The sequence below is a fragment of the Chelonia mydas genome, chromosome 4, assembly GCF_015237465.2.
Source record: "Chelonia mydas isolate rCheMyd1 chromosome 4, rCheMyd1.pri.v2, whole genome shotgun sequence".
NCBI classification, from domain to species: Eukaryota; Metazoa; Chordata; order Testudines; family Cheloniidae; genus Chelonia; species Chelonia mydas.
Window position 1 is genome coordinate 52,153,882 of NC_057852.1, and position 24,033 is coordinate 52,177,914.

Sequence of the window (24,033 nt, forward strand, 5' to 3'; positions counted from 1 at the left end):
CAATATATGCTGCATTTTCTGTTTGTCTGCAAGGTGAACAGATCCCTGTAGGGGGGTCTCCCATAGAGCAAAAATATTGTTCACTACGAAGTCATATAACTCCCACTTGTCGTCAATAGCAAAACATCTGCTAAGGGAATCCGCTAGCACGTCCTGGTTCCCTGAAAGATAGACTAGCGACAGGGTGATCTGATTGCTGATGCACCAATGCTGATACTACTTTTGCACACAGGGGGATGGGTCTTGCTCCTCTTTGTTTGTTGATATAAAAGACAATCATGATATTGTCTGACGTTATGAAGTGTGGTGACCTTGAATGAATGGGAGAAAAGCCTTGCAAGCCTTTTGGACTTCCCGCAATTCCAAAATATTGATGTGCATCATGGACTCTTGAGATATCCAAGTGCCCTGCACTGTGAAGTTGCCTATATGAGCTCCCCAATCTAACAGGGAGGCCTCTGTAATGATCGTCCTGCCCAGGGAGGAGGAAAGGAAGGGAACACCCACGGGTACCTGGTGGGGATCCTTCCACCATAGCAGAGATGATGTTACTTTGGTGGGAACAGTTACTATGACATTCATGGACTGCTGATTTGGTGAGTACAGTTTCAAGACAGACTTGCAGGCAATGAAGATGGAGTCTGGCAAATGGTGTGCATGAAGCCATATGACCCACTAGAGAAACACAGATTCTGCTGTGCCTGAGGGTAGCTTATGACTTGGTCCATGAGGAGAACATTCATCTCCTGGAACCTGTTCATCGGCAAATAAGCTCTTGCCATGATTGAGTTTAGGGATGCTCTAATTAAGTCTAAAGTCTGCTTTGGGGTTTATGCTGACCGCAAGGAAGACAGGAGTTGAAGCATTACCAAAGTCGACCTGTAGGCTTCTTGATGCATCTTGGCAACAAGAAGCCAGTCGTCAAGACAGGGGAAGATGGTGAAGTCATGATGCTTGATATGATTTGCTATTACAGAGTAATAGCAAAGACCCAAGGCGTGGTAGCAAGGCCGAACGGGAGCACTCTGTATTGAAAGTGGTCGGAGCCCATCATGATTCTGAGAAAACGTCTCTGAGTGGGGTGAATATTTATGTGAAAGTATGTATCCATGTCGAGATCTGCAAACCACATGTCTTTTTCTAGGGATGTGATTATACATGCAGGTGATACCCAGCAAAACTTGAGTTTGCAAATAAAACAGCTGAGATGGCAGAGATCGAGACTGGGTCTCCAGCTGGCCTTCTTCTTGGGTACTGAGTAAAAACCCTTCCCTTGGTACTGAAGAGATACCTGCTTTACTGCACCTTGCTGTGAGAAGAATTCTACTTCTTGTTTGAGACTTCCTTATGAGAATGGCCATTAAAAAGGGGTGGGATAAGGAGTTGTGGAGGGTACAGGGAAGTAAACTCAATTACATAGCCAGAATGGATGATGTTAGCACTCACTTGTCTGTTACTGCATTCCAGATGTGGAAAAAAAGAGTGCTAGATGACCCTCAAAGCATATATAGGAATCAGCAGGTGGTGGTATTATTGGTTTACAGTTCTCATGCTCCCATCAAAAATGATGCTTAGTATGGGTCTGGGGCTAGGATGCTGCTGCTGCCACAGAAGATGCAGGGTAATGGGACTTCTTAATCCTTTGCATCTACCATATAGTGGTAGAATTGTTGAGCCATCAGCCCAGGCTTGTATGATTGCCTATGGAATTTCCTCTTTGGGGCGGGTATATATATTCTCAGGGAACGGAGGGTGGTCCTGGAGTCCTTCAGGCTGTATAAAGACTCATCTGGCTTTTGGTTAAACAGATGAGTTTCATCAAAGGGCAGCCCTCCACAGTGTTTTGGACCTCCCTGGGAAACCTCAAAGTGTGAAGCCATGGTTCTGGATGCATTATATTGGAAGTAACCATTGCCCTCGAAGATGTGTCTACTGCTGACTGAAAAGCAGTCTTGGCAACCGTCTTGTCCTCTTCTATGAGAGCCTGAAATTGAGTTCTATCCTGATGTGGAAGATTGTCAGTAAAGTCTGAAAATTTTGAATAGTTCAGGAAATCATATTTAGCAATCAGTGCGTGGTAGTTGGCTATCCTGAATGGAAGAGAAGAGAAGACCCTTCCTTCCCAACAAGTCGAGATGTCTGCCTTGTTTGTCAGCTGGAGAAGTTCAAGGATGTTGCTGTCTAGAGCGCTGTGGCAACCTGATCGAATAGTTAGAGCAGAATGGGAAAAAAGAAATTCCACCCCTTTGGCTGGAACAAAATACTGTAATATTTTTCTGCCCTCTTATAGGTGGGGGCACAAGTAACTAGCATATGCCAGACTGCTCTAGCTGGCTCCAGGATGGCTTTGTTAATAGGAAACACTATTCAGCTGGAACCGAAGACTGAAGATGCCTGGGAGCTTATATTGAGGATCCTGAACTTCCTCAAGAGAAATATGTAACTCCCCTGCAATTCTGTGCAACAGTTCCTGAAACTGCTTATGGTCATCGTGTCACTAAATCACAGCCTGGTACCAATGGAGCCCTAGATTTTTGGGCTTTCTTGTCATGCCCCTGAGACTTAGGACATTCTAAATTCTCTTGGGTGGAGCTAGAAGACACGCTCAATTTAGGCAGGGCTGTATCTGACTTCTAAGTGGATTTGGAGGAGGATTTACTTTCATGTTTATGAGAATGCTCCCTGATCTCCCAACAAGGGATCTGTGGGGGTAGATTCCCTCACTCCTGAGTTGGACCTCATGGCAAGTGGCAGTAGATGCCCTCTTTGCTGAGTCAGGCTGATGTACAAGGGGAGAGAGGGAGATCCCCTGACCTGGGTCCACCTGAGGTCTCAATGCCTTTTCCACTAGGTGCTTCTTAAGGCAAAGTTCCCACCCTTCCTGGGTACGACTGGGGAACAAGTGGCAGATAGTGCACCTTGCTGTGATGTGGGCTTCCCTGAGGCAGTATAGAGTATAGAATTGATGGTTGTCGCTGACCAAGAAGGAGCACGGATTTTGAAGCCCGGAGTCCTAGGCATTGTCCAGTACTCGTAATGAGGCTAGGGGGTGGGGGGAGGGGGAAGAAGCTCCCCTGGATAGGGAAGCTATCTAACTATAACCCAAGTAAAACTATCATAGAATTCAAACCCAAAAAATTTTAAAAACTATTTACAAATACGTATGTTTTACACATAAATGGGTAAAGACGTCAAAGCTGGAGGTTGAAAGCCTGGGCATGTGGTGCTAAAAAGGAACTGGAGAGTTGGTCGTTCTGCCCTGAACTTTATCTCAACTGGAGGCATGAGGAAAGCGAAGACACATGCATGGACCAACGGACACGGCTTTCAAAATTCTTTGGTTTCAGGGCCTGGAGTGCATTATACCCACAGATGAATACACATAGGGACCAGAACTTGAAGAACCACCACAGGTCTTGGGCTTTCAGACATATGGTGTACTTGATCTGCTCAAGAAGGCATACATCATAGTCAGAATAATACTGTAACTCTGCTAACAAACTTCCACCAGGTTGCCTAGTCTTATATATGATATGGTGACAGGACAATGCAAAGAATGTTATTCATGTCACCCAAAATGTCCCACAAATGTTGAAAAACAGACTAGATGAAGAGCTGCAGTATATGATAGCAGAATTCACAGAACTGAATAGCCAACGGACTGGGTGCACTCCTCAGTAATTGTGAAGAAAAGAGGTTGCTGACTCAGATGCTGCATTGATTCTACGGAGTTGAACACGAACATAAAAAGGCAACTTTTCCACTTGCCCATAAGAAATGAAATGTTTGCTGAGAGGGAAGAAGCCAAATTCTTCAGCAAATCAGATGCATCATCCAGATTTTGGCAGAATCTCCTGAACGTGCAAAGCGCCAAGATTTGCACTTTCAATACAGTATTTGGCAGATACTGCTTTTTATGTTCAGCACCGCAAGTATTTCACTGCACTGCCTCCCATACGCTAGAAGATCTTACAGGAATGAACATGCACATTCACTGACATAACAGACTGGGGCAGCACTGCTACTGAACGTCAGGAAGGATTGCAGACTGTACTTAAATAACCTTAAAATGAATAAAGGCAAATGCCACTTTAAAACAACTGGAATCAGCTACTTAGGGAAACTGACCACAAAAAAATATAATGCCTGCTGATTCCAAGATTCAAGTGCATCTGGCACAGAGATAGAGAAGAAATTCAGAAACTGCAAGACATGTTCCATTATTATGTCAGTATATTCAGAACCTAACTATTCAGCTTGGACAACTCACCCAAGAAAACTCCTTCACAAAGATACAGAATAGGCATGGATATCAGAGTGTGAAAGAGAGTTCAAGGATTTGAACATGTAGTAATATCAGCACCAGTGCAGCAATTCTTTGACCGCAGAGAGAGATCAAGTTCTTCATAGATGCTCCAAAAGAAGGGCAGTGAGCTGTACTGCTACAAAGCCATGGGACTGAATGATTGTTTGTGACTTATGCCACAAGAGTTATGATAGCACCAAAGAGAACGTATACATACGTTGAAAAAAAGCTACTAGGACTTGCACATGGATATACAAAATTTAATGATTTTCTCTGGCCACAGTTTCAAAGCCGACGCAGACCATAACTCACCAATTGCTGTACACACACAAAGACTGGAGAAGCACCATCAAGGATACAGCAATTGCTTCTGAAAGTATAAAAATATGACCCCATATTTCTAGCCAGGACATCACCTTGTAATTGCACATACACTGTTAAGAGAAAGATCTAAGTTATTTCATGCTCTTAGTTAAGTAAATTATTTAAAGCCTGTTTCAGTCAGCACTGAAATACTACAATGGAGAGAACATGGCTAAGTTTGTGAAGCAAAACTTCAGTAGGAGGCAACAGTGGATACCAAGAAGCAAGAGAATTGTCAGACAACTCCATCAAAGCAGATTATGATGTGAATGGTAATGGGGAGCTGGACTCAGCAGCTTCATAGAGATGGATAATAAGGGGCAAGTGTGATGCAGCATTTAAGATATCTGTGGCCACAGGAATATGCTCAAAGTGATCAATGCTACTGCCATATCATATATCCATATACACTCTGCCATATACAGGTAACCAGAAGCCAATGATAATAGGATCCTGTTTGGTGGATACTGGCTCTGGCCCTGTAGATCTTGGGCTTGTTGTGTCCACTGGTGTGATTTCTCCCCTGTGAAGTGTAAGTGTGCCTCTGGGCAGTTTTACTTTATGCTCATGTGGTGTCTTTTCAGGATGCTCAGTAGAGAGGGGAGCATAATATGGTGCTTTTCCTTCTGGGCATGCATTCGTTTCCTTCGGCCACACCCACTTCCATCATGTTGAATAAGAGCTGAGCGCTGCTTGCATGTCATGCTACCCTCTCCTCACTGTGCGTGAGAGCAGCATAACTACTATCATGGTATTATCAGTCTCTCTTTTTCATCACCTTCTTCATTCACTTGTGCAGCATGCAACAGAGGGGGAACCATTAAGCACCCAGTTTTAAACTGTTTTTGTCTTATAGCTTCTTCCAGCCCTGACTGAAACAGTTACCTATTTTCAGAAGGAGACCATCCCGCCCAGCCCTTCCTACTCACCCATGTGGGTTCAGGGACAGGCCATTTAAAATGTCTAGGAAAAATCCTCTAGGAAGGAAAGGCTCAGCAGCAATGTCTGCCAGCAGCATCACTGGGCACGGGGTAGCCATTACCCCTCGCATCCTCATCATGAGAGGACTGAGGGCACATGGCCCCAGGGAAACTTCCCCTCCCCTGCAGCAACATCAGAGCAGGGTTATTGCACAGCCATTCCATCAGCAGCTTCAGACCCTATGAGCTGTGTGAGGTGGTTCGGTGGTGGGAGAGTTGGGGGAAACAAAGGTAAACAAGGACAGAGTTAGGAAATGGGCAGGCCCAATGGCAACTTCACAGCCCTGAACCAGTGGTGCTGGAACAATTTTTATAGTGGGGTGCTTAAGGTGGAAACCATGTATTTGGGTTGTTATTACCACTTCAAGCCAAGGGGTGCAGAAACACCCCCAGTTCCAGCACCTATGCCCTGAACCTCAGCACATACCCTCCATAACTGATCAATAGACTTTCTTTCCTCTTGTACTCACCCCTGCCTCACTCAGTGTGGGTAGAGAGAAGCCTCAGGGTTCCACATGGGCAATCTGAGGCAAGAGGATTACAGAGGGTGGCCACTGGGACTTGTGGGAATACTTTATATTTAAATGGAGAGTTTCACTTCTCCAAGCAGTGGGAGTAGAGAGGGGGCAAATGCCAACAGAACACAGGGATGCACAGTTTGATAAAGGATTTTAAAGGATTTTTTTTTAAATGTTTAACTTGCATGGAACCATCAAACTGTGCACATTGTTAGCCTCTGTAACTGCATAATCCCCTCAGCTGGCATTTCCTAACTTCTGAGTGCTTGACTTTGCAACCTCAATGTTCTTTTAATGTAGTTTTTTATATGCAATCTTTATTTAGCTTGCAAGCTCTTTCAGGCTGGTATTACATCTCCCTAGGTGTTTCTTCAGCTGAACAGCATAATGGGGCCTGATCCTGTCTTGGACCTTTGGGCGCTGCCATATAGAAAGAAAGAAGAATGATTTCCTTTCCTGGCAGCTGCTTCTTCATCAGCTTGACCAGGCTTTACAAGAAACTCTAGTGACTGCTTTCACAAGCAGCTAGAAAGGATCTCAGTCCCAACCCCTGCCTTCCTTCCCACTCACCAAAAAAGGAATTTCCTCATTACTTTAATATTCTACTGGTTTCCTCTTCTGCTGTCCCCCTCAGGTTACCCCTGCTCTTTTTTTCCTGTGCTTCCTCTACATTCCAACACTGCCTATCAATGTTTACCAAAGTCCAGGCACTGAAATGTAGTAGCAGCCCTTCTATGGTCTTCCACAGCCAGAGCCTTCACCAATTAACATGTAAACAGGAAAGAGGAGCTCCTTGTGTGAGACAACAAAGAGGGATTCATAGAGCACCGGGTGCTGCAAACATTCCACCCACAGGAAAGCAGCAGGCAGGGAGGAATACAGGCCCATGGTGACATTCTATAATTTACCCCCATTTTGGAGTCCCTTTCTTCCTCAATTTATCTGACAGTGTGCTTTGGGTAGGGGTTAGACGACCACCTACATTTCACAGAAATAAAGAACAACTGTGAAAAATATAGGTCAAAGCTTGTTTTTAAGGGACCCACAATGTTTAATCCATAGTACAAAGCCCGGCATTTTAATGAGAGGGTATGATCCTTTTAATGATTATTGCTTGAAAATAGTGCTTTTATTTCATCAACTGCTTGTCACTAGCTCCTGACTGCATATGGATCATAGAATGTCTGAGCACCAAAGAAAGGATGTTCCTTAACATATAGGGTAATCAACCATCTAGAATGGGCTTGAGAGAAGAAGAGGTTGAGTGACGAGTCTGCCAGACAAGAGAGTAAAACAGCAGCTGTCCCAGTGTGAGGCTGGTTGGTACTAGTGGTCTGAGCACAATTTTGGTTTTTTAACATGTAAAATTAACTTTTTCATCAGCTACTAATGAAAGAAACGATACAATGACTTGGGATGATAGCCCAGCTTGTATGGCCATCATTACATGGGGCAGCTTTCTGAGTCCAATTTTTGTCTTTCTTTAGAAAACACGTGGAGAGATACAGAAAACAAATGCTAACTGAAGAGTAAACTCTCTGCATGTTTGGAAAAGGGATTTCTGACAAAAGAATTTACTGCTGTTTAGTCCCAAGCCAGGTGATATTGTCAAAGGAGCCCACATAAAACAAGAATGACTTATTTAAGTTTAACATCATCAGCACAGACATATGAACTGACAGCACAGTCCAGGACTGAAACAATGACTGAAAGGCAGTCCAAGTATAATTATCTATGTTCAGCTTAACAAGCATTGAGGCTCCAGTTCTCTCAGAAATCTAAAGCCCCTTACTAATATCTAAAGTAGGATTAAAGCCTTATTTATTATTTTACAAATACATTAAAAAGTTGGGGGGAAACCCAGTATAAGTGGGTCTTCCATCTCAAAACAGGAATTACTATTTCATTGTTAAAGAGCACAAACATAAAAAGTGTAGAAATCCTTCAAAGTAAATCCCTGCCCCTCCATATAATATAGACATTCATCCATGTTTGCTACTCCTTATTGGTTTATTTGAAGGTGATAACCTGGTGGGATCCACACATACCAGATATGGGTAGACAATTATAGAATGTTCCCTGCTCTTTCCATTGTAGTCCTTCACATACCAAAGTTGCTTTAATCATATGGGGCTCAATCCAACTTTTATTTGCTGCAGTGGGAAGCCCCCCTTTAGAATTGGAATGTGCAGGAGTTGGAGATGGTGATGAAAGGAAGAAGAGAATTCTGCAAAGGGGCAAGCTTCTTTAGATCTGCAACTTCATTCTTATATCCAATCAGAAAGTGGTGACCATTTTATTATTATTGCTAGCAGAAGTGTCTAGTTATTGCATAAAATGCTTTTCTCTTGTTGGCCAGATGAAGCAAATCAGATCCACCCTCTATCTGTCCATTTGCTGAGCGATTTCTTCATCCCTGTCCCTACTGAAGTCAGCAACTTGGAAACAATACAATTTATTTTTATATAGTATCCTTCATAAGTAGTAACACAAAACAGTTGAGAAAGAGACGGAGAAACACTTTCCAGAGACAGGATCAGACATGCGGACAGGAAAAAAGGGAACAAAAGATATGTGAAGACGGAATAGATTAGTCAAAATAAAAGAAAGAGAGAAAACTACAAATGATCTTACGGACTAGTGAAGTGAGAATGGAAGACACAGCAATTTGTGGAGTGAAAGGTTAGTATCAGTGCTGCCATCTCTTGAAGTTTTATCATAAGTCTTGCAATATTTGGACAAGAAAGAAAGAAAGTGTTTCTGTCCCACGTAGTTGTGGAGAAAAGCTTGGAAACTTTAACCCTAAAGGCAGAGGCAAATAAAAAGAACGCCATAGTTATTATTTTAAAAAATTCTCATGATTTGAAGACAATCTCATGATTGCTGAACACTTAGGGTTGGCAATACAGTGTAGCACAGGTGAGCTAAATTTTAGATACATTCAGATTTGGATTTTTGATTCAGATAAGGCATTTGTGAATCTGAAAAAAATGGTAATCTAGTTTTGTGACTTGAATTAGTGTGTCCAATAATGATAAGCAGTATGGATAAATTCAAAACATGGAAATGCCCTGAAACTGGGCTAGGAAATTAGAATAAGGAAAACAAAAACAAAAAAACAGGCAAAATGAAAAATTGTAAATGTTGTGAACTTTTTCTCCCAAACAAAATGCTAGTTAAAAAGGACTCTGACTCAAACTGTACATTCAGCTCAGTATGGAAGTCACGTTTAAAGAGAAAACAGAGTCAGGAGTCTGGAGAGTCAGGAAAAGAGGGGAGGGCCAAGAATGGGAATGAAGAGTGAATTGGTAAGAGGGGGAAACAGCAGGTGAGCTGCAATCTCACCTTGACACTAATGATCTGAACATAATTCTGATCACAGGAATGTATTTTATTAAGTTATATTAGCTTTTCCACAGACTTCCTGCATGGCTTTGGGCAGGTCATTTAACATCTCTTTGCCTTAAAAGATATTAATACTTTCCTATCAGACAGGGGTGCTTCTACGGTTTAATTAATCAATATTTGTAACGCAAATAAAGATCCTGACATGAAAGCTGCCACTGAAGTACAAAATATTATATGCTGTTTTCCTGTGCTCCCCAATCCTTGAATACACAGTCAGAGAGGTAGAATGGAGCAAAGCCATGGAGAGTGTTAAAAAAACAGGAAGGCAGTTTTGAATTAGAAACCATGATGGCCACTTGGAGGGGTAATATGGTCAGGCTTCCTAAAACACAAGTGAAGAGTGGTTACCACTTTTTGGATCCTCTGCAGTTTTCAGAGGAATTTGGAAGATGTTGTCTCTTTTGCTCTTTACACAACAGCAGCAATATGAAGAAACCGTGGGAACACTTCCATCCCCAAAAACAGTGTTTATGAAATATAAACAAGCATGCTATGTCCAGATACGTACATACTACTGATTTGAGGCAGCTTCTACAACAGAGAACACAGCGAGCATGACTTGAGGACTCAGAAACTATTTTAAGGGATACTACCCTATCCCTATGCTCTTCCGTAATAAATAAAAGAGGGAATTGCAACAATGGAGATGGAAAACAATTGGAGAAAGAATACAGATTTCAGTAACATTAGGGTTAAGGATGATTTCCAGCAATGTTCTGGAGATACTGATAAGCCAATTTATAGACAAGGGAGATTTCGAAGGAAAATCCAAGTCTAGGATCAAGAACTCCTCCTAAATGTCTAGCCTGGAGTAAAAGTTAAGAATAGTGATAGAGTTCATGGCTTGAGACAAAGAGTATAAAATCTTTTTTTACCAAGAACAACTTCAGATTTTGAAACACTGGCTAAAGTTGTGATTTAACTGGGAGCTGAGTCAGGCAGGATGACAGACAGCAGACACAGGGATCAGGTTAAGTCAAGAGAGATACACAGGCAAGAGTTATGTAAAATCTTGAAGTCACCAATGAGACTTCTCAGAAGTACATACAGTAACTCTTCACTTAATAGGGATACCATACAGGAGGATCTGGATGACCTTGTAAACTGGAGTAATAGGAATAGGATGAAATTTAATAGTGAGAAGTGTAAGGTCATGCATTTAGGGATTAATAACAAGAATTTTAGTTATAAGCTAGGGACGCATCAACTAGAAGTAACGGAGGAGGAAAAGGACCTTGGAGTATTGGTTGATCATAGGATGACTATGAGCTGCCAATGTGATATGGCTGTGAAAAAAGCTAATGTCGTCTTGGGATGCATCAGGAGAGGTATTTCCAGTAGGGATAAGGAGGTCTTAGTACCGTTATATAAGGCACTGGTGAGACCTCACCTGGAGTACTGTGTGCAGTTCTGGTCTCCCATGTTTAAGAAGGATGAATTCAAACTGGAACAGGTACAGAGAAGGGCTACTAGGATGATCCGAGGAATGGAAAACTTGTCTTATGAAAGGAGACTCAGGGAGCTTGGCTTGTTTAGCCTAACTAAAAGAAGGTTGAGGGGAGATATGATTGCTCTCTATAAATATATCAGAGGGATAAATACCAGAGAGGGAGAGGAATTATTTAAACTCAGTACCAATGTGGACACAAGAACAAATGGATATAAACTGGCCACTAGGAAATTTAGATTAGAAATTAGACGAAGGTTTCTAACCATCAGAGGAGTGAAGTTTTGGAATAGCCTTCCGAGGGAAGTAGTGGGGGCAAAAGATCTATCTTGCTTTAAGATTAAACTTGATAAGTTTATGGAGGAGATGGTATGATGGGATAACATGGCTTTGGTAATTAAATATTCATGGTAAATAGGCCCAATGGCCTGTGATGGGTTTTAGATGGGGTAAGATCCAAGTTACCCGGGAAAGAATTTTCTGTAGTATCTGGCTGATGAATCTTGCCCATATGCTCAGGGTTTAGCTGATCGCCATATTTGGGGTCGGGAAGGAATTTTCCTCCTGGGCAGATTGGAAGGCCCTGGAGGTTTTTCGCCTTCCTCTGTAGCATGGGGCACGGATCACTTGCTGGAGGATTCTCTGCTCCTTGAGGTCTTTAAACTACAATTTGAGGACTTCAATAGCACAGATATAGGTGTGAGGTTTTTTTGTGGGAGTGGTGGGTGAAATTCTGTGGCCTGCGTTGTGCAGGAGGTCAGACTAGATGATCATAATGGTCCCTTCTGACCTAAATATCTATGAATCTATGAATCTATGAATGTTGTAGTTATGTTCCTGAAAAATGCAACTTTAAGTGAAACAATGTTAAACGAATCCCATTTTCCCATAAGATTTAATGTAAATGCGGGGGGTTAGGTTCCAAGGAAAGTTTAGGGGGGCAGGCAAAAGGCATTATATACTGTACAGTACCGTACAGTACTGTGGTGGGGAGGTGTCCCTGGCTTACCCCACACAGGCACAGCCTGCTGCAGGCTAGGAAGCACCTTGCAAGCAGAGGCAGCTTCCCCCCAGAAGAACAGGCGCAGACTTTGCCGGGGGATGCTCCAGGCTCGCCTCTTCCCGTCCCCGCTCCACTCTAGGCCCACCTCTTCCCACCCCCACTCCACCTCCTCTCCGGAGCACGCCACGTCCCCGCTCCTCCTCCTCCTTCCCAGAAAGTCCTAAGCGCTGCCAAACAGCTTTGGCGGCGCGGGAAGCGCTGAGAGGGAGGAGGAGGAGGCGGAGAAGAGGAACTTGTGCAATGCTCCCTTGTAAAGTCGTTGCTCTTCCAGAGACTCCTACAAGCAGTGGACAGAGCAGGCAGCCAAACGACATTATAGGGGAGCACTGCACAACTTTAAACGAGCATGTTCCCTAATGGAGCAGCGACGTAACTTCGAAACAACGTTAAGCAGGAGGACGTTAAGTGAGGAGTTACTGTATGTGGAGATGGTGGTTCATGTTGGATAAGAGGAGGAGAAACTGTGAAGCCTTCACTACAAATAAAATGGGAACATGTAGAATTCAAACCAGGAATTTAACCAGTCCATTCTTGAATATGAAGGCTCTCAAATGCTCCTTGCCTGCTCACTAAACACATGTAGATAGGTGATTTTATGTTACCCATATAGCTCTGCATCAATGAATTGTTTCCTCCCTGACTGTGATTTCTGAAGAGTGAATTTCAGTTGAATTTTGGTGTTTGTAAAAGCGAGGCCCAATGAAGATAACAGGAGACTTTCTTGAAAGCTGTGGCTGGAGCCAAACATGAAGTCTCTACATTTCCTCAGGTTGTTTGGCAAGTGCTCCTCAAAATTCCAAACTGCCAAATTTTTGCTATTCCAATCCTATGCCCCCTTGGAGCAGAGTCTGCCTGTTGTCTATGCTATCCCTGGAAGCACCAAGAGCAAGTGTGGGGACCTTCTTCTATAATTTCAGATTTCATAGAAATTTGAATGACTGTTTTGGTCTAGGTATAAAAGGCATTGTATTCAAAACCAAGACAATCTTAAAAGAAAGCAAAGATCTCTTTCACAGTTCTATGGGGTTTTTTCAGTTAAAATAGTAGAGCTGGTTACATTTTAGAAATGATCTATGGATACAAAGGCCGTTTTCTCACTCACACACAAAAAGACTGATTGAATCAACTATACCTTTTCAAAGTTAAAACAAAAAGATAAAAAAGCAAATCTCAAGGGATTCTTTCTATGTGGTGTTATTTCTTCCCTCCTCCCCCATATACTTCTAATTTCAAACAAGGTATCTGATAGAATAGCCACAGCATCCTCACAACCTCATCAGGGTGAAGAATCAGAAGTTTATAAATTTTTTGTACATCCACAGAGAATTCTCTTTTGCTTTGGCCTCCTTCCACCTTCTCATACTAACTTCTGACAGCTCTCTCAGTTCCAAATGTTTGATTCTGTACTAGTCATACAAGATCTATTCTCTTATGCTTATTTCCCCTATACAATTTATATTTATATTGAAGAGTTCAAAGCTTTTTTTTTTTTTAAATTTCCAAAGAAAAGGGAAATTTAATGATTCTGAAATACAGGCGTGATTGACAAACTTCCCTAGCTAAAACAGCTTTGGATACACAGGGTAAAATGGCTCAGAGCACACACTGGTTTTGTTAAATCCCGATTTCAGGGTAATCTGGATTGTACGCCCAATCAAGATCATCACTGAAGTTACTTGACTAAAGCTACAATTCTGCAAACATGCACAGGTTTAACTGTGTTACCCTGAAATCAATGGGTCAGCTCTGCAAACCCGGATTACCCAGAAACGTAAACATCCTACTAAAGTGAATATGGTTTCCCCCATCTTTTCATGTTCTCTGTATATATATATCTTCTGACTGTATTTTCCACTCCATGCATCTGATGAAGTGTATTTTAGCCCACGAAAGCTTATGCTCAAATAAATTTGTTAGTCTCTAAGGTACCACAAGTACTCCTCATTCTTTTTACTGTTACCATATTTCTCCTCTTTAGTCATCGCTACCCTGCACTTTGGCCCCAACTCAACAAGATAATTAAGCACATGCCTAAGCTGAAGCATGTGAGTTGTCCCATTGAAATCAGTGGAACTACACATGTTCTTAAAATTAGCCATATGCTTAAGTAGCCACCTGAATTAGGGCCTAAGAAATTACTTTATCCTGAGAACCAGGGCAACTGCAGAGTTAGCATTTTCCTACTACTAAAATCTCCTTATATTAAAAGCAGGCTAGGGAGGTCAACTTTTTTTTGGAGGAGGATAGGGTATAAAATGGGAATAGGACTGCAGATAATCTTGAGGCTGTCGGGTGAAGAAAGTCTGACTTTATTAATTTGCAAAGTCTCATTGAACTCTATATGTTATAAAGGACTGAAGAGAAAGTTCAGTATTTCATTTCGCTCTTAATTTACACCAATTCCTACATAAAAAGAGCATATCTCCACTGTCCTGGCTCAAAGTAAAAAGAAAATATATAGAATGAGCAAAGGGGTGGAGAGCTTTTGATCTCTAGTTCATAATCCAGCCCAGGCTGGTACTGAGTCAAAAGTATTACCATTAAAGGGTTTCTGGTGGTTTACAAAAAGAAAAGGAGTACTTGTGGCACCTTAGAGACTAACCAGTTTATTTGAGCATGAGCTTTCGTGAGCTACAGCTCACTTCATCGGATGCATACTGTGGAAGCTGCAGAAGACATTATATACACACAGAGACCATGAAACAATACCTCCTCCCACCCCACTCTCCTGCTGGTAATAGCTTATCTAAAGTGATCATCAAGTTGGGCCATTTCCAGCACAAATCCAGGTTTTCTCACCCTCCGCCCCCCCCCCCCCCAAACTCACTCTCCTGCTGGTAATAGCCCATCCAAAGTGACCACTCTCTTCACAACGTGTAAGATAATCAAGGTGGGCCATTTCCTGCACAAATCCAGGTTCTCTCACCCCCTCACCCCCCTCCAAAAACCACACACACAAACTCACTCTCCTGCTGGTAATAGCCTATCCAAAGTGACCACTCGCCTTACAACGTGCATGAAAATCAAGGTGGGACATTTCCAGCACAAATACAGGTTTTCTCACCCCCCGCCCCCTTTTTTTTCCAAAAAACACACACACACAAACTCACTCTCCTGTTGGTAATAGCTTATCCAAAGTGACCACTCTACCTACAATGTGCATGATAATCAAGGTGGGGCATTTCCAGCACAAATCCAGGTTTTCTCACTCCCCCACCCCCATACACACACAAAGTCACTCTCCTGCTGGTAATAGCTCATCCAGAGTATCCACTCTCCCTACAATGTGCATGATAATCAAGGTGGGCCATTTCCAGCACAAATCCAGGTTTTCTCACCACCCCCCCCCCCCCCCAAACACACACAGAAACCCATTTCCAGCATAAATCCAAGTTTAACCAGAACGTCGGGGGGGGGGGGGGGGGGGGGGGGGGGGGGGGGGGGGAGGAAAAAACAAGGGGAAATAGGCTACCTTGCATAATGACTTAGCCACTCCCAGTCTCTATTTAAGCCTAAATTAATAGTATCCAATTTGCAAATGAATTCCAATTCAGCAGTTTCTCGCTGGAGTCTGGATTTGAAGTTTTTTTGTTGTAAGATAGCGACCTTCATGTCTGTGATTGCGTGACCAGAGAGATTGAAGTGTTCTCCGACTGGTTTATGAGTGTTATAATTCTTGACATCTGATTTGTGTCCATTTATTCTTTTACGTAGAGACTGTCCAGTTTGACCAATGTACATGGCAGAGGGGCATTGCTGGCACATGATGGCATATATCACATTGGTGGATGTGCAGGTGAACGAGCCTCTGATAGTGTGGCTGATGTTATTAGGCCCTGTGATGGTGTCCCCTGAATAAATATGTGGGCACAGTTGGCAACGGGCTTTGTTGCAAGGATAGGTTCCTGGGTTAGTGGTTCTGTTGTGTGGTATGTGGTTGTTGGTGAGTATTTGCTTCAGGTTGGGGGGCTGTCTGTAGGTCCTTGCCAGCTAGCCTCAGCTAAAAGCACTAAACTCAGGTGAGAGGATTTTGTGTATAGACAGGAGTGGAGTTAGGAGTAACACCCAAGTAAGAGCCCCAGTAACTGTAGTGAAAATGTATCCTTAACAGGTGGTCCCTCCGGGTGAGGCAGTTTGGGGGGAAGGTAGCACTCTTGCTACCAAATACTAGTTAGCTTTAAGAAAAATACAAAGTGCCCATTATAACAGAACTAGGACTAGTATAAAACATAGGACTTGAAGTGCCAGAGTGTGTATGTTCCAAGGATTATGACTTTTTCAGCTTTGGTGGCAGTTTGTTCCAAACACTACTAGTGCCTGCTTCAGGCTTTTAATTGCACAGTGAATCATTACTAGTACACTTACCAGGAACAATATCCAATGGTGCTGTCACATACACAGCCCTGATAGAGCTCCCACTCTGGCAGGACACTCCCTAGGCTGTTGTGTTTGGAGCCCATCTCAGCAGCCTTATGTGCTCTTTAAGCCTCCTGAGTCTGAAGAGAGATCAAGAGCTGCCCCTGGCTGGGGTCTCTAGGCACATGCTTGGGGTGAAGAGACTCTGTCTAGCACCACCTCCTCCTCACAGCTGAGACCCCATGCTCCAAATGCCCACCTTCTGGGACCACTGATAACCTCTCAGATTTCCCCCTAGCTTAAACACACCCTCTCCCATAATACCAGACTTGTGGGCACTCTGGGTTCACAGTTTTATTCTTCAGGGGCACATGAGAATGAAACCAAATAGATAGACTTTGCACAAGATTCTAAAACACCTTTACTCTGTACTTGGTAGCCCAAGAAATACACAGATCTAGACAGAATAATAAACACACATATGCATTTTCCCTGCCCCATGTCTCTCTGGAACATTCTCTAGGATTGGGCAGAGTCTTCTGGAGTATCCAGGATCCTTCCCCTGCAGCTCGTTGCTTTTCTTCAGGATCACTGAACCTCTCTAGGTCAGCTAGCTTTCTCTGACTTTGGCTTGCCCCATTGTTAAACATTGCTACAAAAGCATGCCCCACTCTCTCCTGCCCAAAGCTTCCTGTGTGGCTTTGTGAGATTCCCTTGAGTTAAATGTCCCCCTACCAACACCTGGGGTTTGTTGTTGTTCCACTGGTGATTTTCCACTGTCCATTTCATCAGCCCCCAGCAGAGAAACTTGGTCAAACTCTCTGTATTTGCTACAGCTCCTGTCAGCAAAGGTTGGATTCCACAACCACCTAGAGGCATTCCGTAGTACAATTTCATAACAAAAACAGAATTCTTAAGTTATACAGAGACAGATTCCCCAAATCATCACAGGTGGTAAATGCAGAAATGGAGGAGCTCATTAAGAGAAGTTCTACTACCTTTGTGCATGCAAGAATGTTTGTTATACGTAAGTTTCTCTCACTACCACCAATTTAACACTCTGCCAGTTGTCCAATTACTCACATTCATGTTGAGCTAAATGGCTTCCTCTCTAGCTGCACACCTTTTCTTCTAAACATAATTAATAAGGCTCATCAAAGCCTAGAAACAAGGCCAGAGCACCAGCCAGACTGAGATAGGAGGTTAATAGAAAGGTCAGATATGCTTGTGACCTCTCCACAGAATGCTTATATAGCCCCAACTTTGCTGATAAAATGGTGTACATGTAATGAACAGTGAATGATGCAAGTGGTAAATATGTGTAGATGTTCTATTTATTATAAACAGAATTACATAGATGCAGATGTGTATGGATTTAAGGTATACATATATAAGCCTATCTATATACTCTAATTTTATGCCAATACAGAAATAATACTCAAGATTTTTGTATGTACATAATCTGTTGAATAAACTTCTGTACCAGTCGTGCTTAATTTATAATGAAAGAGACGCTAGGGTTCCAGTAATTTTTTTTACTTTCATAACTGACATGGCAAGACCAGAGGTGCCAGGGCTATGAACTGCCCAGCCTAGAGGTGCTGGGGCTCAGCACTGGCAAACATTGTACCAGCCATGTAATATGAATATAAGCTCAGTGCTAACCATGTGACCCAACTAGTATAGCACTATCTCTTGTCCTTTGTTTTTAAATAATCCTGATACACACACTACAAAATATAGATCTCTAAAACATATGAATACATGCCAGAGGTAAAAAAATTACAGTCAGAGAGTATCAATTATAAACTCACAGAAAGATATAGGCACACATTTATTTACATTTTGAAATTTGTTTCAAACAGCAACATAAGAGTTTTTCATTATGTTTACCTATAATCTGGGTCTGATCTGAGATTCTAGCACCTTTGTCTCTCTCTGTATCCTGGAGTCTGTAGCAGTAGCTCAACATCTATCTCTGGATTTGGCTCAATATTATCAACAGATCTTTTCCCATCATTGTGTGAAACAATCCACTCCTGAATGAGCAGACCTCAGAATAATAACAGATTTCCAGTTTTCCATAGAAAAGTTATCTTCAGGGAAGCAGTAAGGAAAGGAGTAGGGAAATACCTTTCAGCTGAAAATCTATTATTTTACCTTCCCCACCTCTTTGAACCTTTTCTATACATGCACCTTAACTGGCCCATGGGACTGGAGGGACCTTTCAATATGGAAGCAATAGGTCTCTATTTTATAGGTCTCTATTTCTGGTCAGGTCATTTAAAGGTGAAACGCAAAAGTTTTTTTAAAACGTTTTTGGTACCCCCCCCAATGTTGCCTTCTTCTAAACTACAAAGATGCCTTCAGTGCTTTGTTTGTTAAAGAGGGTTTTCTGAATTTTTTAAACCATAATAACAACAGGAATATGAAAACTTGACTTCCCTGCTCTTGCTGGAGAACTGTAATGAGAGAGTGATATATTTGTAAAGGTAAAATCTCCACTACAGATTTCTCAGCCTTCAAGTGAAGGGATGTTAAATCTTTCACAGTGGCAGCTTTTCTCCTAACTGTTTGATAGGTGTTTAATTCAAACAGGTTTGAAAACAAACCAACAAAGAAAAGAAACCACAAAGTATTGGACAGTCTGGCTAAACATCCCTTTCCCTCTCAGTGAAAGGCTGGAAAAGCTGTAGCTCAGATTTCAGTCTGTTTTGATGTCATTATCCCACTATTTCTTTAGACAGGCCTTCACCAAAAACAGAGAAGTTGGACCTGTAATTTCTAATGCAAAAGACAAGCAGAAGAACAAACCTTTTAACTATCGTCATGAATCATGAACAACATGGAAGGCACTAGCACATTTCTCTTAGCTTTGCAGTTCACTTTAAACAACATGTGAAGGGCTCTATGGTGGAAAAGATATGCTCCCCCTGTTGGTAGATTCCAGAACTCATCGGGTTAAGGAAATGTAAAACCCCGCTGTATTCACATGTGCATTAGCAATGTGAGTCACAATTAATTATCTCAAACTATGCTGAAAAGGAAGCACTTATTGTAGGTGGTTGTGGAAACAGCTAATTTAGTAAAAGCTGTTTGGACTAAAACTAACAATAGACAATTCTATTAGCATATCATTACATCACAATTCCTGACACTCTTTGGTGGCATACCTTCCATGAAATGTATCACATTAACTGTAGGCCTGGACTGGTTATAAAACAGTTGATTTTCTGTAGTTCTTTTAAAAATTAACAAAACAACACTCAAACATGAACAACACTCAAATAGTCACTCTGGTGAACACTTATGCACACCAGTAGTTTTACTGAAGGTTTTCAGTGTGAATGAAGGGCTCTCAATCTGGCTGACCCATTATGTTACTTGGTCTTTCTATTGTTGGTATTTAACTCAATTATTTTAGATCCATCTGCTTGTGTATCCCCAAAACCTCAGAACACCAGCCCCACAGGGGTTTAAAGTGAGAAGGTAATGGAAACTCAGTCAAGCCAAGTAGGTAAAGCTTATCCCTAAGAGCTAAATCACTGGGCAAGCCACTGGAGAGGACTTTATGCATCTGGAAAACGAAAATACATTAAAAAGGGGTAACTGAGGATCACTTCAAAGTCACGCCATAAATAACCTCAGTTTGGGCATGATCCCATGAGGTGCTAAATACCTTCAACTGCTATTTACTCCCTCAAGTAGGAGTTAAGGGCATTCAGCATCTTGAAGGCTCTTCCATTGCCAATTCATGCCACTTGGCCACAACCTTTCTAAATACTCTGCTTCAAGACGGCTTGAGCCTCCTTTCACTTGCCCACCATTGAGGGAAAAGTGACACTGCTAAACCTCCTCTTAAGATGTTAACATTCTAAAAATTAAACAATACAACGGTACCGGATGCAAAGGTACAAAGTGTCCCATTACACAGAGGGTGTGACAAGCTCTCAGAGGAGATGAGACTTTAAAACCAATCTTCTCCATACCCTCCCTGCCAAGCCCTCATCAGCGGATACACAGACAGAGTATGTCTGTTCACAATAAACGCATTAATTTGATGTCACACTGAAAACAAGAAGCTGCTGCAAAGAAACCCCTCCATTTAAAGAAAGAGAACATAGACATATGAGGAGCTATGAACGCTGAAGCTTTGTGCTACTCTTTCCTTGCTTGTCTACAAAATGCTACACGTGCATTATTCAAAGTGTGTCCTGTATTCATGCTTACCTGGCCAAGGGAAGGAAGTGTTGCATATGCAATTGGTTGATTCATCATTCCTTTCTGCTTCATAATAAGCATTCGTTTCTGTTCCTCACTCAGGTGTGTCATTTGAGCTTGCATCTGTGGCTGCTGGGACTGTTGCTGCTGTATGTATGGCATCATGGGGTTCTTGCTGGGATTGGCCATTGGTGGGGTCATTCTCTGACTCAATTCAGCATTAAAATGAGTCAGAGGTTTAGTGTTGCCGTAAGTAAGCATATTGGGCTGCTTGCTTAAAGAGTTTGTACCCAAATTATTTGTCTGTTGATTGATCATATTCATGTGATTTTGAGGGAGGTAGTTATTCATTGTGGTCTTCTGTGGATTATTTGCCATAGGAGGCACTATAGGATTTTGGTTGTTAAAGGCTTGGGGATACATCATTGGACTATTTGGTTTGTCTGCACTGAAGGGTCCTCCATACGGACTAGATGGAGGTCCCACAGGTGACCAGCTTGATGCTTGATTTGGATGCTGCTGCTGCTGCTTCTGCTGCATGAGTTTAGCTCTTTGTTGCTGCTGTGCTGCCATTTGTTTGAGCTGTTCGGCTGGAGACAAGTCAGCACTGGGTATAGCCACAGGACCAGGCCCTGAACCCGCGACAGTCACTGCTGCTGGATTAATAAGATAACCATTTCCAGGTCGTGACTGAGTTTGACCTGGAGTATGGGCTTGGTTGGGAGTTTGGGGTGACTGAACAACACAATTTGCTGGTGAGCTGGCAGGGATTGGAGCTGGTGGAGCACTGGATACAGAAGTTACACTAGAAGCTGTGGAGACATTTGAAAATGGAGGGCCTGAAGAAGAAGGCCTCACCTGAGGAGACCCCATTGGTACGTGAGCAAATGGAGAATGAGATGGATCACTCTTAACGCTTGCACTTTCTTGAGTCTCAGCGGTAGGCCTTGGAAATTCTGGTTCCTTCTTCTCTTCAAAGTCTTCATTGAACAAATCTTGTATGTCATCTTCTGGTACAGTGTTGGCCAGCTCATCTATTAACTCCTGCCACTCTTGATCATTCAGATTAATGTCTGAGAAAAGCTTGTTTTGATTCGAAAGGGATGTTTCAGAAGTGTCTATGCAGGTGGGGTCATCCAAAGGTTCTTGTTTTAGTTCCTTGTTTTGCAGGATGTTAAAACTGTCCTCAAGCTCACTGCAACCATTAACTGGGAGCTTTATCTCTGGAAGTCCACCATTTTTACCCAAGTCTTCCAGACCACTAGCATGAGTTCCACTCTTCTGCAGGGGTAAGGAAGGCTTCATGTCAAGCTGGTGAAGAGGAGAAACAGAAGGCAAAGGCAAGTTATTGGGCAAGCTATTGATTGTATCGATTCCTGGTACATCCTTCCGTATCCGCTTGCTGGTTGGAGAGAAACTACCATCACAGACACCATTCTGCTGCTCTCCATTGAGGGGTGAACGCGCTCCTTCCAGTTTCCTCTTTACTGTCTCTTGTAGCTTGAAGGAAGAAAAGAAAGAAAAAGATAAAAACCAAATAAGCCACTTACACAAAGTTATCTTTCATACAACCATGTTATGAACTTTGCAACGGTAGCTTTCCCCCTTGTATCCCACAGATTTTAGAAATTCTGAATTGGAAAAGTCCTTGGTTTTCGCCTTATGCCTCAGAGGTCAGACAAATTGGAAAAGAGGGTTTGAAACAAACAAAGAAACCTGATCCTGAATATGAGGTGCAGAATCCCACCTATTGGTGCACTGCTGTTTAGTTTACTGTTTGAGGGGTTTTACTATAAAGGTTAGGTTGCTATGTTAATCACTAAAAATAAAGAGACTGGCCAACATTTTCAAATGTGACTAGGGATTTTGGGTGCTTCCATTTTTGGGTGCCCAAAGTAGCTGAGACACCTTAAAGTAGCTTCATTTTCAAAAAGTGCTAAGCATTTGCCCTCTGAAAATCAGGCTCCTGTAAGCTAGCCTCAAGTTGGGCACCCAAAAACTGAGTAAAAAAAAAAAATCACTAATCATTTCTGAAAATCTTTGTTTCTAGAAAATTATTTACAGTATAAATACTGCCATTCCAAACACATGAACTGTTTTCTTTGATGTTTTTAGACAAATGATTCATTTAAAAAGTTTTATCTAATCAGCACTTTGCTCTATTGTACTAGACAGAGATATATTGGAAGTTGGTCTTAAATATAGTAAAAAATATATGAACTTTAAAAAAAGAAAGATCGTTAGCACTTTATATGACATTGAACTGATTCAGATACTCAGAGATAAAAAAAATTATATAAAAAAAAGTTTGTACAGCACCGCTAGGTACTACCATAATATAAGTAATAAAGAACAAATAAAACCAATAAAATAGCAATATTCACTTAACAAAATAAGTCCACAAAAGCAGCCAAATTAGCCTTTTACATAAAAAACTAACTCGTTAACAAGTATTTTAACTCAGATTGATACATTTATATTCCATCAATGCAACTAGCTACAATTCTACCCCATGCTACACCAAATGCTAAGTCTGTTGTTTAAGTGCCAGGCTAAAAAAGCAGCCCTCTTTGGCTAAAGCAAAAAGAACAGGGAGTGGACGAAGTGAAGAGGTCACAATTCCAGAGAACTTGTTCAGGACACATTTGCATCCTTGATAGTAAAACAATGGAGAACAAAATACTGAAGATTTTATCAATTTTTAAGTATTTTACTTTTACTAAGATCATGGACATTCATCTCCCAGACCTTCCCCACACTAGAGGTTCTCAACTTTTTTCTTCCCACAATTCCAAATTCAGACAATTTTTTTCTCCAGTGACTTCCCATCCCAGAGTCCTCTGTTGGTGGTGCTTGAAGGAAAGTTTGGTCACCTCAGCATATCAAAGAATTCCAGGGGTGGGGAGAGGGGGTCCCTTGTCCTTCCTGCTGCTCAGAGGAGAAGTACTGCATTCATTTCTTCTCATATCCCTCTGGTTATCTGGAATGGGAAAGTGGGAGTTCCAATCTCCTTCCCTCCCCAAAAGTTCATCCTGGCTGTGGAAAAGTAAGTAATGCGCCACTGTCTCTTCTCCCTTTCAGAAAGATCCTGCTGACTCACTCTCCCTCTCCAGTCTGTGTACACTCTTCAGAATCATTTATTTACTGGGAGTAAAATTCTCAAGACAAGGCCTATGCATCACACAGTTCCAGTTAAGAGCTCCACATTGTGTGTAAATGGGACTTTAGCAGTGCCCAGACCTTGTGCTGGTCCTCTACACAGGAATAATGTCACCTTTATAATATGGAAAGGAAAGTCTATGAGTCCCCAAGCAAAACATCAGCTTCTCTCCCAGTCCCAGCTCCTGACTCCACTGAAATGTATTAGAGAT

General features: G+C 42.1%; 1 protein-coding gene across 8 annotated transcripts in view; it reads right to left on the reverse strand.

Moving 5' to 3' along the window:
• The window catches only part of MAML3 (mastermind like transcriptional coactivator 3), a 351,724-nt gene that overhangs the window by 119,520 nt on the left and 208,171 nt on the right, over positions 1-24,033 (reverse strand). For all 8 annotated transcript variants that reach the window (XM_027825266.3, XM_043545675.1, XM_037897234.1 and 5 more), the window contains one exon: positions 20,672-22,162. In XM_027825266.3, the coding sequence (XP_027681067.2) occupies positions 20,672-22,162 (1,491 nt within the window). The remainder of the gene's footprint in view (positions 1-20,671; positions 22,163-24,033) is intronic.